General features: G+C 42.9%; 1 protein-coding gene across 11 annotated transcripts in view; it reads left to right on the top strand.

Moving 5' to 3' along the window:
* FBRSL1 (fibrosin like 1) overlaps positions 1–13,637 on the top strand; it is a 539,464-nt gene that overhangs the window by 76,662 nt on the left and 449,165 nt on the right. For all 11 annotated transcript variants that reach the window (XM_075832783.1, XM_075832773.1, XM_075832754.1 and 8 more), the window contains exon 2: positions 9,675–10,672. In XM_075832783.1, the coding sequence (XP_075688898.1) occupies positions 10,385–10,672 (288 nt within the window). In that variant the 5' untranslated portion in view covers positions 9,675–10,384. The remainder of the gene's footprint in view (positions 1–9,674; positions 10,673–13,637) is intronic.

Genomic DNA, 13,637 nt, shown 5'->3' with positions numbered 1-13,637 from the left:
GAGCGTTAAACGCGCTGAAAAACACGTCAAATACACGTTGTGTGAACAGGGCCTTAAAAAAATGCTACAGAACATTCTCTGCGTGGAAATCAGAGCATTAATAAATCTAAGGGTATGTTCACACGGCCTATTTACGGACGTAATTCGGGCGTTTTACGCCTCGAATTACATCCGAAAATGCGCCTTGATAGCGTTGGCAAACATCTGCCCATTGAAAGCAATGGGCTGACGTTTGTCTGTTCACACGAGGCGTATATTTACGCGTTGCTGTCAAAAGACGGCGCGTAAATAGACGCCCGCGCCAAAGAAGTGTCATGTCACTTCTTCAGACGTAAATGGAGCCGTTTTCCATGGACTCCATGGAAAACCAGCTCCAGTTACATCCGTAATGGACGCGGCGTTCAAGCGCCTGCCCATGCCGTTACGGCTGAAATGGCGGGGCTGTTTTCTCCTGGAAACAGCCCCGTAATTTCGGCCGTTACGGACGCTGCCGTGAGAACATACCCTTATAATGGCTGCATCTGGCAGTAGAGGTGCCTCAAAAGATGGACTTTCAGGCATATTTAATGGCTACTTTTACAAATAGGCTGAATTAGGGTATGTGCACACAACCTATTTTCAGAAGTAATGGAGGCGTTTTACGCCTCGAATTACGCCTGAATAGACGGCTCCAATACGTCGGCAAACATCTGCCCATTGCCTGCAATGGGCCTTACTGTGTTCTGTGCAGACGAGGTGCAATTTTACGCGTCGCTGTCAAAAGACGGCGCGTAAAATTACGCCCACGTCAAAGAAGTGCAGGACACTTCTTGGGGTGTATTTGGAGCTGTTTTTCATTGACTCCAATGAAGAACAGCTCAAATTATGTCCGTAAAAGACGCCGCAAAAAACGCGAGTACATGCAAAAACGTCTGAAATTCAGGAGCTATTTTCGCCTGAAAACAGCTCCGTAATTTCAGACTTATTTTGTGCTGTCGTGTGCACATACCCTTAGGCTGGGTTCACACCACCATGTTATGTCCGTAATGGACGGAACGTTATCCGGCCGCAAGTCCTGGACCGAACACACTGCAGGGAGCCGTTCTCCTAGCATCATAGTTAAGTACGACGCTAGGAGTCCCTGCTTCGCTGCAGGACAACTGTCCCGTACTGTAATCATGTTTTCAGTACGGGACAGTAGTTCCACGGAGAGGCAGGGACTCCTAGCGTCGTACATAACTATGATGCTAGGAGCCCGGCTCCCTGCACTGAGTTCGGTCCGGGACTTCCGGCCGAAATACGTTCCGTCCATTACGGACGTAATGTGCTCGTGTGAATCCAGCCTTATGGTTATGTGTACCAAATGTAAATTTAGTTAAAAAGAATTGGAGAATTGTTTGCTTGTTTTCCCATGATTTGTACTAATTTTTGGTCTAAAAAGTAGCACTTCTTTTACTTCTGTTGAGAAACCACACACTTGGTTGCTCCTGGTGTTTTGTCTATATTTACATTTCTGTAAAAGCAATACTGTTCCATTTGAAGCTGTGTTGTGCGCTTCAGCTATAAACTACGTAGCTCTGCTCTCAGCACTAATAATATTTTGAAAACAACTTTCCTGTTTATTATAAAAGTATAATTTTGGTTTTGCAAACAGAATGGTAGCACTTGAGAAAGTGAACCATAGTGCACAAAGTTTTATTATAACTTTAGAAACGTTTATTTCCTACAAGATTCAGACATGTTGTCATGTTATGGGATGTTTGTAGAGTCATTGAGAGATGAAAAACACATAATTGAATATCGGCTGAGAAGCACTTTTCTCCGAGGATCATTATCTCCCACAGCGCTTTAAGACCCTGATCCTGTCTCGTATGGAGATCAGCTTCCCATGTATATCCATAATATCCTCATGTTTACCTTGATACACCATTTCACCTATGTTGAATTGATACATAAAATCTGCTGATGAATATCCATATGGAGTACTGTACACAAGGCAAAATCACGGGACTTTCCTGACAGCAATTGAAGTATCTGGGTGTGATGTTACTTGTGGACTCCTTGAAAGGTACTGTCACCTAGGGTTTACTGTTTCGTTAATGAAATAGAACATTTAGTACTACTTTGTACTATAATGGCACTGCAAATTAAAAGAAAACTAGATATGCTGATCTAAAACTAGTAGTATAACATGACACATTTGGGTAAATCTAGTAATGGGTATAAGATTTACAATATTTCTTATAGTATTTGGATCATATTGTGGTCTGGTTGCAGATGGAATGAAGCCTGGACTGCTGCATCAATTTATAGTCCAGGCTTCCATGACTAGTTAGGAGAATATTTTGCTTCATTGGAGAAACCTGAATTATTTTCCATTTTTTTTCCACTGTTTTTAGAATTGGAGATTCTAAGAAATTTCAGGTCAGAAGAGATGCTTTTTAGAACTTGTGGATGTATAATGCATTGTAAATCCGCACAAATTGCATTGCTAACCGTTCCCCTGGCATCAGTAGTAATCTCAGTACTTTTCTGTGCTAGAGGCTTGCATCCCTTATCATGCATCTCATTTTACAGCCTCTGATCACTTAGCATTTGCTTAGAATTGTAATGCATAATGAACATGACTGTGGAAAGCCATTGGTTTCAGCAAATAACACCAGATGTACTTTCTGTTGTGAAATGTGGGATTGATCAATGTCTAATAGAACATAATTTTTTTCTGTGTTCTTTGCAAATTGCTTATTATTTCTATGTTTCAATTACGGGTTTTTCAATCCTTTAGACATAATAGGTGTGAATGTGACACATTTCCCATTGATTCTTAATTGCTGCCTGCTAAACCTATCTAATATTCTACTAATACTAATATTTAAAACCTTAAAAAAAATTAATATATTGAGATAAAGCAATTAAAAGTGATTAACAGGGGTTATTAGGTGTTTTTGTCACTGCAGTGCACAGCTGTACGTACTTTTGTGAATTTAGAGCTTACTGTTGGAAAATTGCAGAATGCAATTGGTGGTGGTATAGTGGTGATGTTTTGTTTAATTTTTTTTAGGCAAAACCAGGTATGGATAAATAAAAAATGCATAAGAAAAGAATAAGGCCCCCTCCACACGCTGCAGATTTTGCTGCAGAAATTTCTGCGCCTGAAAATCCGTTCTATTTATGTGAATGGAACTTGAAGAAATCCATGTGCTTGTCGCAGAAACAACCCCATTCAGAAGATAGAAATTTTCTGCAACAAAATCTGCCTCGTGTGAATCCATCCTAAGGGCCTATTCAGACGAGCAGGAATGGCTCTGACCTGGCCACGATGCGGCCAACAACCGCACCAGCACCATGTTCGGCGCTTTTGTCAAATAGCCTGTTAATTGCAGTGTGTTATTGCAGGTAACACGGCCCTTGACCTGCAAAATCGTACATCCATAAAGGGTGTATTAATTAATGTCTGCACGATTTTGCAGATAAAGGGCCGGTTTACCCACAATAACGCTTGGGAAACCAGTGCTTGGGAAAAAAAAAATATGTAAAAATTCAAATAAAATCTGCAGCGGTGTAGTGGACCATTTAAGCCGGATTCCCTCGTAACGTAAACGCTGCAGAATTTCCGCAACGGAATTCTGTGCGGAAATTACGCAGCGTTTACAGTAGCATCAGAGTGCGGGGAAAAAACGCAGTGTAAACGTTAAGAAATTGAGCTGCGGTGCGGAATTAAATTCCGCAGCATGTCCATTTATGCATTGTTGCGGAAATTCTGCAGCATTTACGCTGCGTGGGAACCAGGCCTGAGGGTATGTTCATAGTTGGCAGATTTGTTGCAGAAAACTGTGACTATAAGGGTATGTTCACACGGCCAAATTACGGATTTAATTTGGGTGTTTTACGCCTGGAATTACGTCCGAAATTACGGCTTGAAAGCGTTGACAAACATCTGCCCATTGAAAGCAATGGGCTGACGTTTGTCTGTTCACACGAGGCGTATATTTACGCGTCGCTGTCAAAAGACGGCGCGTAAATAGACGCCCGCGCCAAAGAAGTGTCATCTCACTTCTTCAGACGTAAATGGAGCCGTTTTCCATGGACTCCATGGAAAACCAGCTCCAGTTACATCCGTAATGGACGCGGCGTTCAAGCGCCTGCCCATGCCGTTACGGCTGAAATGAAATTTTCTCCTGAAAACAGCCCCGTAATTTCAGCCGTTACGGACGCTGCCGTGTGAACATACCCTAAAACTGATGTTTTTACACGTGATGAAAATGCTGTAGATTTTCCACAGCAAAATAAGGGCGGATTTGCGAGCGCAAAAGGCACTTAACCGCTCCGTGTGTCACCATATGATGCGCAACTGCGTGATTTTCGCACAGCCGGCATCATTATGGCCTGATTTACATGAGCGTGTGCGTTTTGCGCACGCAAAAAAAACGCAGCGTTTTGCGTGCGCAAAAGGCACTTGACAGCTCCGTGTGTCATCAGTGTATGATCCGCGGCTGCGTGATTTTCGCGCAGCCGCCATCATAGAGATGAGGCTAGTCGACGTCAGTCACTGTCCAGGGTGCTGAAAGAGTTAACTGATCGGCAGTAACTCTTTCAGCACCCTCGACAGTGAATTCCGATCACCATATCGAGTAACCTGTTTAAAAAAAAAAAAGAGGTTCGTACTTACCGAGAACTTCCCGGCCGTTGCCTTGGTGACGCGCCTCTCGACATCTGGCCCCACCTCCCTGGATGACGCGGCAGTCCATGTGACCGCTGCAGCCTGTGCTTGGCTTGTGATTGGCTGCAGCTGTCACTTGGACTGAATTGTCATCCCGGGAGGTCAGACTGGAGGAAGAAGCCGGGCGTTATCGGTAAGTCAGAACTTTTTTTTTTTTTACACGTTCACGTATATTGGGATCGGAAGTCACTGTCCAGGGTGCTGAAACAGTTTAACTCTTTCAGCACCCTGGACAGTGACTGTCTTCTGCCGGGTTCGGTCAAAACGAGTTCGGCCGAACCCGGTGAAGTTCGGTTCACTCATCTCTAAGACACTCCGTTCGGATGTTTGTAAACAGAAAAGCACGTGGTGCTTTTCTGTTTACATTCAGTTTGACAGCTCTTGCGCGAATCACGCAGTTCGCACGGAAGTGCTTCCGTGCGACCTTCGTGGTTTTCACGCACCCATTGACTTCAATGGGTGCGTGATGCGCGAAAAACGCACGATTATAAAACATGTTGTGAGTTTTACGCAACGCACTCGCGCTGCGCAAAATTCACGCATTGTCTGCACTGCCCCATAGAGTAATATAGGTGCGTACGACACGCGTGAAAAGCACGCGCGTCGCACGCGCGTATATTACGCTCGTGTAAATGAGGCCTATGACACTGTTTGTAAACAGAAAAGCATGTGGTGCTTTTCTGTTTTCAGTCATACTTTTGACTGCTGTTGCGCGAATCACGCGCGTCCCACGGAAGTGCTTCCGTGTGGTGCGCTTGATTTTAAGTCAATGGGTGCGTGATGCGCGAGAAACGCACAAATATAGGACGTGTCGTGAGTTTTACACAGCGGACACATGCTGCGTAAAAATCACTGACTGTCTGAACGGCCCCATTGACTAACATAGGTCCGTGCGAGGCGCGTGAAAATCACGTGCGTTGCACGGACGTATATCAAGTTAGTCTGAATAAGCCCTAAGCATGTTTTATGTGCGTATTTTGCTGCGGATTTCAAACCCTTCACATTGGAAAGGGTGAAATCTGCAGTGAACATCCAGAAGAAAGTGAGCATGCTCTGATTTCTGTCCGGAAAACGTTCAGCAGCTTGTGGATGAGATTGCTCATCCACATAGCTGGGACTGTAATCCGCTGCGGATTTTCTGCAGCACTTCCGTGTGAATCCAGCTGTAAGGGCTTGTTCACATGGCTTATTTTCTGGCAGAAAAAGACGAGGCTTATTTCAAAAGAAATGTTTTTCTCACACAGCTGGGTAAATTGAAGCCTCATATAAACTACACAGCTTTTTACCATTGGAAAAAATTTTACGCTCTGAAATGACGCCGGAAAACGTGTGAACGTGCCATAAGGGTATGCTAGATTTGTTGCATAGAACTGCGACTGTACAACTGTATGCCGCGTTTTTACTAAGATTTGGTGCGTTTTCCAATACAATTTAGGTTTAAATGAAATTGCGTAGAAAAAAGAAAAAATTGCGGTAAAATCACTGCAACATCTGATTACACCCTTCGGCCTCCTTTACACACAGAATTTATCTGGTGTTTTAAACTGCATCAAAAAACGCTTCTTAAAACGCCAGCCGTTTTCAAATATAACGTGGTTTTAGGGCCTTTTTTATTTAGTGTCATTTTGTAAATGCTTTTTTTCTGGCGTTTTTGAGGTCCCATTGAGAAGCCTATGGGAAAAACGCCTGAAAAAAAATGCCATACCCAGAGCATGCTGCATTTGGATAAAAAAAAAAACACCACGGACTTCAAAATCGGCTCAAAAACGCCACAAACCAAAATGAGGTTGTATGCAGTGCGTTTGATATTTTACTATAGACTAAACTGCATCAAAAAACGCAGCTTAAAACGTCATTAAAAAAGCCCCAATACACTGTATGTGAATCTAGCCTAAAAGAATGGAGACATTTCAGTCAGTTCACACAGTTTTTTGGTGCTGATTTTGATGCGGAAACCGCTTTGGAATCTGCTTTAAAAAATCGTCGGAAATGGTCCCCTTTTAATTTCAATGGGAGGCAGAGGCGTTTTTCCCTAGGGGACTTGAACCAGCGATTGTTGCATCACTTGCTTGATATACTGCAATACTAATGTATTTCAGTATATCGTGATACTGCCATGACAAACATCAGCACCCCCCGATTGCATTGTGGGGGGGGGGGGGGGGCGATGACACGTTGGAGGGGGCGCCCCCCTGATTCTAACAATTTAAATGCAGAGGTCGCTGTTGCCATTTGAGGTGTTAAACGGGCAGAATCAAAGTGATCTTCGATTCTGCCCCTTGCGTTGAGGTGTTCGGCTGTATTACACAGCCGTCACCCGCTGAGTATGGAGCGCGCTTAGCCCGTGAGCCCACATTTTACTTCCCTTTAACGGCTGTCACGTACTAGTACGTTACATGTCGCTAAGTGGTTAATACCTAAATATAACCTGAAAGTTCTTGAGTGACATCTAGTACTTGAAAAAATAAAATCTACTGTGGTTAAATTGCGGGACATAGGTTGTTATGCCTCGCCATAAGGCAAGATTATTAAAAACAAAAAATAAATAGCATATACTTGTATTCCCCCATAAAAAAAATACTGGAGCATGTTTTCTTAGAAATTTGTGTTCTGCCGTGTCTCCGTTATTCTTCTTGGAAATACATAAATACATTGACAACTAGGTGTTACCATTCCTTTTAGGAATTAGGATGTGTTGCTACACACTCTGATGCTGTCCGCACTGATTGGAGAGTGTCCGGGTGTAAGGTCACGCCACTTCGACAGGTGGAATCGTAGCAACATTCACGTGTGGACGAAGTCATGCTAGTTTGCAGCAGCCAGTGGCTACATGATTTTTCTGGGTATTAAAAATCGTGGCCATTTGCATGTGGAATTCGCAAAAAAAGAAGGGCATAAAAGGACATGCACATTCAGACAATGTAAAAATAACAAAATGTAATTAAAACCAAAAGAAAAAGACTTGGATACAAAGATCTAATACATAATAGGATACACTGTAAGATATGTAAATGCCCCAAACAAATTATGTCCTGCCGGATTATCTAAGAAAACATGTCAGAACTCCACCTCAATACAGAGAACCAATATCTCAATATGATATAAGCCAATATTACAATATCCAATACAATGAGGCATCAAAAGAAATTTGGGTCTGAAATTGGTATGGGTTCTGGCAGGGGGGCACACAGCAAGAAAAATCCAGCTCCACGCATATCACCAAAAAAGACCTCCAGGGTCCTCGGTGAACTAGTTTGGTATCATATTTATATATGTATAATAGCAGGTGTATACAATAAAGTATAACAACAATTAGAACTTACAAACTCTTGTGGCGGCATCCCTGGCATTTTATTGCGTCTCTCCAGTATATTTCAGTACTGAGCGTACGCCAGAAATCGGCGCATGCACAAAATTTATAATGAAATCAACAATACGCTTGTGCGCACAGTCATGGTATAATGAATTAAATACTGCGGGTGCGCCAAGAGTCAGCGTATGCGCCGAGGGGCAGTCGACAGTGCCACACATCAGCACTTGCACAGAGCGTCAAGGCATCTCTGCACTATAGACTTTCCAAGAAGGGTGTATGTATAGTGGGTGTTGTAGTGGTCGCCGCTACGTGGGCGGCGTGTCCTAATACCAGTTGTATGTGTTCATACATTTCCAGGAGGAATTGGGCTTTTAGTCACCCATGAGTTGCAGTAATACCACAATTTTTCCTTCAACGTTGGTGCAACCTGAATGTTTTCTCGTGAGGAGAAAAGTTGTGACAATAGCAAGAATTCTGCCATTGGCCAAGTTCTTACAATAGTCGCCATTTATAATACTGGTGTCATCTTATGTGGCAGAAGGGCCTTTTCAGGGCCCAGGTGTGCCCGCTACCTCTGCACCCACTTGTAGCTACTTGTTCTTTCCTAGGGAATAGAAGTAATTCCTAAACCACTCATGTCAGGAGAGCTTAGAGGTCGTCTTTAGAGGGGGTTGTCTCGTGAATGGCATATGGACTTTATAGAGGGGGTCCCTGTTCTAGCGGACTTCAGCTGTCTATATGTATGACATGAATTTCTATTCATCCGAATGACCTGGCCTGGTTTGATCACTGCACCCTTAAGCCTTGTTCACATGCAGATTTTGCATGCATTTTTTTAAATCTAAAACCAGAGTTGTATCCAGGAGGGCAGACTTAAAAGACCTTCCTTTATATATTCTGTTTAGGTTCTGTTCCTAGTTTTGGCATAAAAAAAGAAATGCAAAATCTGCACTGTGTGAACAAGGCTTAAGGGTGCAGTGATCAAACCAGGCATTGCTGCTGCAGGTGAGATGTATTATTACATGGTGATAGGGAGAGACCCCCTAATGATGCCCACACATGTCATGGGTTGGTCCTATAAAACGTTATCTCCTGGGGTCTGGAGATGATATAGTTTACTGTACAGTGCACAGAAGAGTGGAGCCGCATGTGGTCATCTAGATTGGAGTATGACATGTAATGCAGTCGTGTGTACACTGTACATCCGTTTGTTTTCGTCATTTTCGCATGAAGGGTCACTGATTATTCAGGAAACAGAGATCGATGACGCTAGATCTATATAATGGCTATATTATGATTGTTTGTTTGTGTGGCGAGCGTATCGCGATTATTCACTGTCCCTATGTGACTGTAGTAATCCCGCCTCTACCAACCCGTGGCTAGAGCCGGGGTCAGCGGCCGCCTGCTCTCTTCATATCGCCGGCTGACCTCTCCTTCTGCGCCGAACGGGTTAACCCCGGAGCCAGATCTCAACTCTAATAAAGTGGCTGACTTCCTCTGGTAATTACAGGCTGCCGGAAGTACGTCACTTATCTGCTTTGGGCTTTTTTTTCCTGCTGCACTGTACAATTCAGAGAGGAGAACATTTCCTCCCCCTCCTCCTGTCTCTTTAAGAGCTCCGATCGCTGATCTAACATCTCCCCTATTTGTGTCTGATTTTAGGATTGGAGGATCGGTGACCCGCAGGAGCCGGGGAGGACAGGGGGATCCGTCCAGCACCCCATCCGGAGCGAGAATGGAAGGGCTTTAAACAGAGAAAGAGGAGAGCGAGAATGGCACAAGCTGCACAGAAAAGGCAGAGGCTCGGCAGTCCGTGTCTGTGATTAGGATCTTGGGCTTCCTGTTTTCTCTGTGTACATCTGCCGAGATCCATACACCAGAAAGGAGAGGAATAAGGTTTATATTGGTGGAGGGGGTGTCCTTACTTCCCTCCTTTCCTCCCTCCCAGCAGCACCACAACATGAGGGATTTGTGACCCCCTCCCTCTCCTTCTTCACCAGGATGCTGCTGCCTTTAAAGGTTCTTGGGCAGTGTCTCAGCCATGCAAATGGGAAATTTTGTGGCAATTTAATGGCACGGAAAAGTTGCAATACAAGTGGTTACTGAGCAGAATTGGATTTGTGTGCAGGAAATATTAATAAGTAAACAGTAGCCTGTGTTGCTTGAAGGGCTCTGTGGGAAAGTGTACAATTCCTTACTGGATTATTCTCTATTTATACATGGATATTACATTCAATATTTCTTTCATGTAAGTAGCCATTGCATCCAGTTTTCAGTATCAATTGTGCTTAGTAATTGGTTTTGTGGATTCAAGGTCACCCGTTGGAATTTCCCTGTGGATTTATAATTAGCTTATTTGTTATTGAAAGAAGATGGATGTCAAAATAAAACAGCAGAGCCGGAGATCCAGGTCTCAAAGGGACAGGGTGAGGAGAAGAGACCCATCTGTCAGGGATCCCCGAAACCAGAGCCCCTCCTCTTGCTCAGAAGCTGAAAGGGGCCTGGGAAAGGAAAATTCAAATCAGAATGGTAAAAATCCAGCTGCTTCAGCCAGAAATGCCAGACCGCCCCGACGTAAACGGAGAGAATCCAGTTCTCAGGAGGAGGATATAATTGATGGTTTTGCAATTGCCAGCTTCAATACCCTGGAAGCCTTAGAGGTAAGAACGGGTCATGTCACCTTATTTATAGTTAATGCACTGTTTATCTGTGTTTCATATCTCGCATTAATCCTCATGAACCTGGCAAACGCAACTGTTCTTTGTCCTATCTTACAGCAGCCTATATCATTGTGCCCATAACAGTATTTTATTCTCACTGTTTGATGGGCACCGATTTTTTCTGTGGACTGAGACACTTGAGTGGCAGCTTTTTTTTTTTTTCTCTAGGTGGTAAATGTCATTCTGTTACCTGTTCAGTTATTAGAGGTGTCCCTGTTGTTGAGTGTGTGCATTCATTGGCTTTACCAATAGATGGGGGTCACTGCAAGTGTTCCCCACTGATGTTGCACATTTAGCGTCTGACTAGTATGGAAATACAGATGTGAAGGTATGAAATTCATCATCCTGTCCTGACCAGCTTGCTTTTAAAGAACTTTTTAGTTCTGTAAATCTTGGAAAAGGACTATTGAGAGTTTATCCTACTTGTCACAAATGTGCAATAATAGTGGTGTAGGTTGTCCGTTATTGAGTGTATTTATTTTCACGACTCGTTCTGACGTGTCCAGCATGTAAATGTATGAAATGTAGATTGGGTACTTTGATGACAAACATGGGAATTGTGTTCACCTGACTATGGATAGAACTGTCAGTGATGACATCCCTTCTTAGATATGTGATTCTAAAGGCTGTCCCTCATTACCTTATACTGTGTACTTTTGTCTGTTCTGTCTTGAGATGCTTCTTAGCAACAGGCTACAAATTGTCATTTTGTCAGTTTTGACTGTTTTTTTTTTTGCTTTTTAATTTAAAGTGACAGTTTATCTAGTTTGTTGAATGCAGCAATTTTGAAGGACTGAACCGGAATGATTGTTGATAAAGGTGCTAGGCTTTAATTGGTTTCCTATATAATAAGGCCTATTGTGCTGCCCATGCTTCTAAGGCTGTGTTCACATGGAGTTTTTTGCAGGAGGAAAAGTCTGCCTCAAAAACGGAATTTTGTCCTTCCTGCATGTCGTTTGCCGCGATTTTTGCCGCGTTTGTCGCCCGCAGCTATTGAGTGCTACGGGCAAAAAACTCCGCGACATACGCTCTCTTCCTCCCATTGATGTCAATGGGAGGTCAGATGCGTAACCGTGCGAAGATAGGGCATGCCCCGTCTTTTTCTCCCGTGAGGCGGTTTTACTGTTCGCGGGAGAAAGCCGCCCCTGCCTCCCATTGAAATCAATGGGAGGCATTTTCGGCCAGTTTTTGACGAGTTTTGCGGAGCGGATTCCGCTCCAAAAAGCTTGTCAAAATACTCCATGTGAACAGGCCCTTATGATGTATTTTTGTCTCTCTTATTAGTTGATGGCTTTTATGAGGTCAGTAACAGTAATTGTCAGGGTGCAAATCCTATGGTTTCAGTGAATACTTAATGACCAAGATCCATTTTTATTTAGTTTCCCAACAATAGGAACTTTTTTAGTCCTCTATAGAAAAAAAGGTTTGGTGCCAGTTTCAAGGCACATTGGCTAATTGGCTTCCAGGATTTTCCTGTCCCGCACACCTGTATGAGAAACTGATGGCATGGATTTGGCACAAAATCCTGAAATGTCTGGCTCCTTCACATAATAGCAAAGCAGATAAGATGTAAATAGAAATATTGTCTGTAGACAGAGCGAAGTTCTGTACTGCCATGTGTAATTCTGTACAGTAATGATCTATGTTCTGCTCAATATAGTTTTGTACTGGAAGTTCGGTCTCCGCTGTACAAGCGCACACCTGACTGCTTAGTATTTTCACCATTTCTTAAGTAAACAACATTTGCTAAGTAAACCGTGCGTGTCTCTACAAAGTAGAGGGGAATGTTTATCTTTTATTAAAACCTTTTCTCCTAGACGACAAACTTCTCCAGATTTCTTACTCTCACATTAATCCTCCTGTTTCCTCCAGCTCTTCTTCTATACTCCGGTTTAGTTGGCGTAAGTTGCCTGCCCGTTCACTTGTTATATTATTGGTTTGTCAGAGACGTAAATAATGTTTTATTTTTTTGTGTGTGTGCTTTTTAAAGTATTATGTGACAATGGGCCACATTTATTATTTAGTTTACACCTGATTTTGCCAGAAATTGCTCCTGTAAAAAAAAAGTTGCCTCTAAAATTGCGCCAAAATATGCAGTATTTGTCTTCTCACTCCTTAAAAGAAAGCAGCTGTGAAAAATGTTCATGGTTAACGTTTAGACTCAAAATTGATGCTTAAGAAAGACCCTTGGGGTTGAAACGTTGCCAGTTCATGCTTGGTGAATAAACAAATACAAGTTTTTTCAATCGGAGTGCTGCGGTTGTCTAGCCTCTAACTTTAGATCAGTAAAATCCCTTTGGACCCGGGACTATTTTAAAAAAGAGCAAATTAGAAGTGCATAACTTGCACAAAGCAGGCGTTAAAAGACATTCAAACAGTCAGAAGAGGTGTGCACCTTTTAGCAGATTGGGCACAATTCTGGTCAAATGTCCCTTCACAGTACATTGGTGAAAATGATGCCATTATTCAGAAATGTGGGCCAATGTGTCTGGTAGGGTCTCTCACACGGTGCTCCATTGCTGTCCTTTTATACTGTGTAATATTAGTTTTGTGCACTTTGCATTTGAATTAATATTTGGGAATAATTCTAAATTATGGACACAAACTGTTGTACATATTTGTGTTTCCTAGGGAAAAAATAGTTTTACTGGATTAATTGTTTTTCTTTTCTCTGGCTTTTCTAAGGTGTAGGAGCAGTGATTTGTCTTTTTTTATTTTTTTCTTCTGGTGGCTGACGTGACACCTGTAATACAAATATGTGAAAGTGATCTTTTAGCTTTCGTGTACAGGCTGAACGTTTTACATACACTTGGGGCTCGTTCACACGCTGCGGATTTGGCACTTTTTTTCCGGCCAGAGTTTCGGACGGAAAAAACGCAGCAGGATACAGTAGCAGCATAGTGGG

The sequence above is a fragment of the Rhinoderma darwinii genome, chromosome 1 (assembly GCF_050947455.1).
Source record: "Rhinoderma darwinii isolate aRhiDar2 chromosome 1, aRhiDar2.hap1, whole genome shotgun sequence".
Lineage (NCBI taxonomy): Eukaryota > Metazoa > Chordata > Amphibia > Anura > Rhinodermatidae > Rhinoderma > Rhinoderma darwinii.
This window is presented reverse-complemented; position numbering and strand designations above follow the sequence as displayed.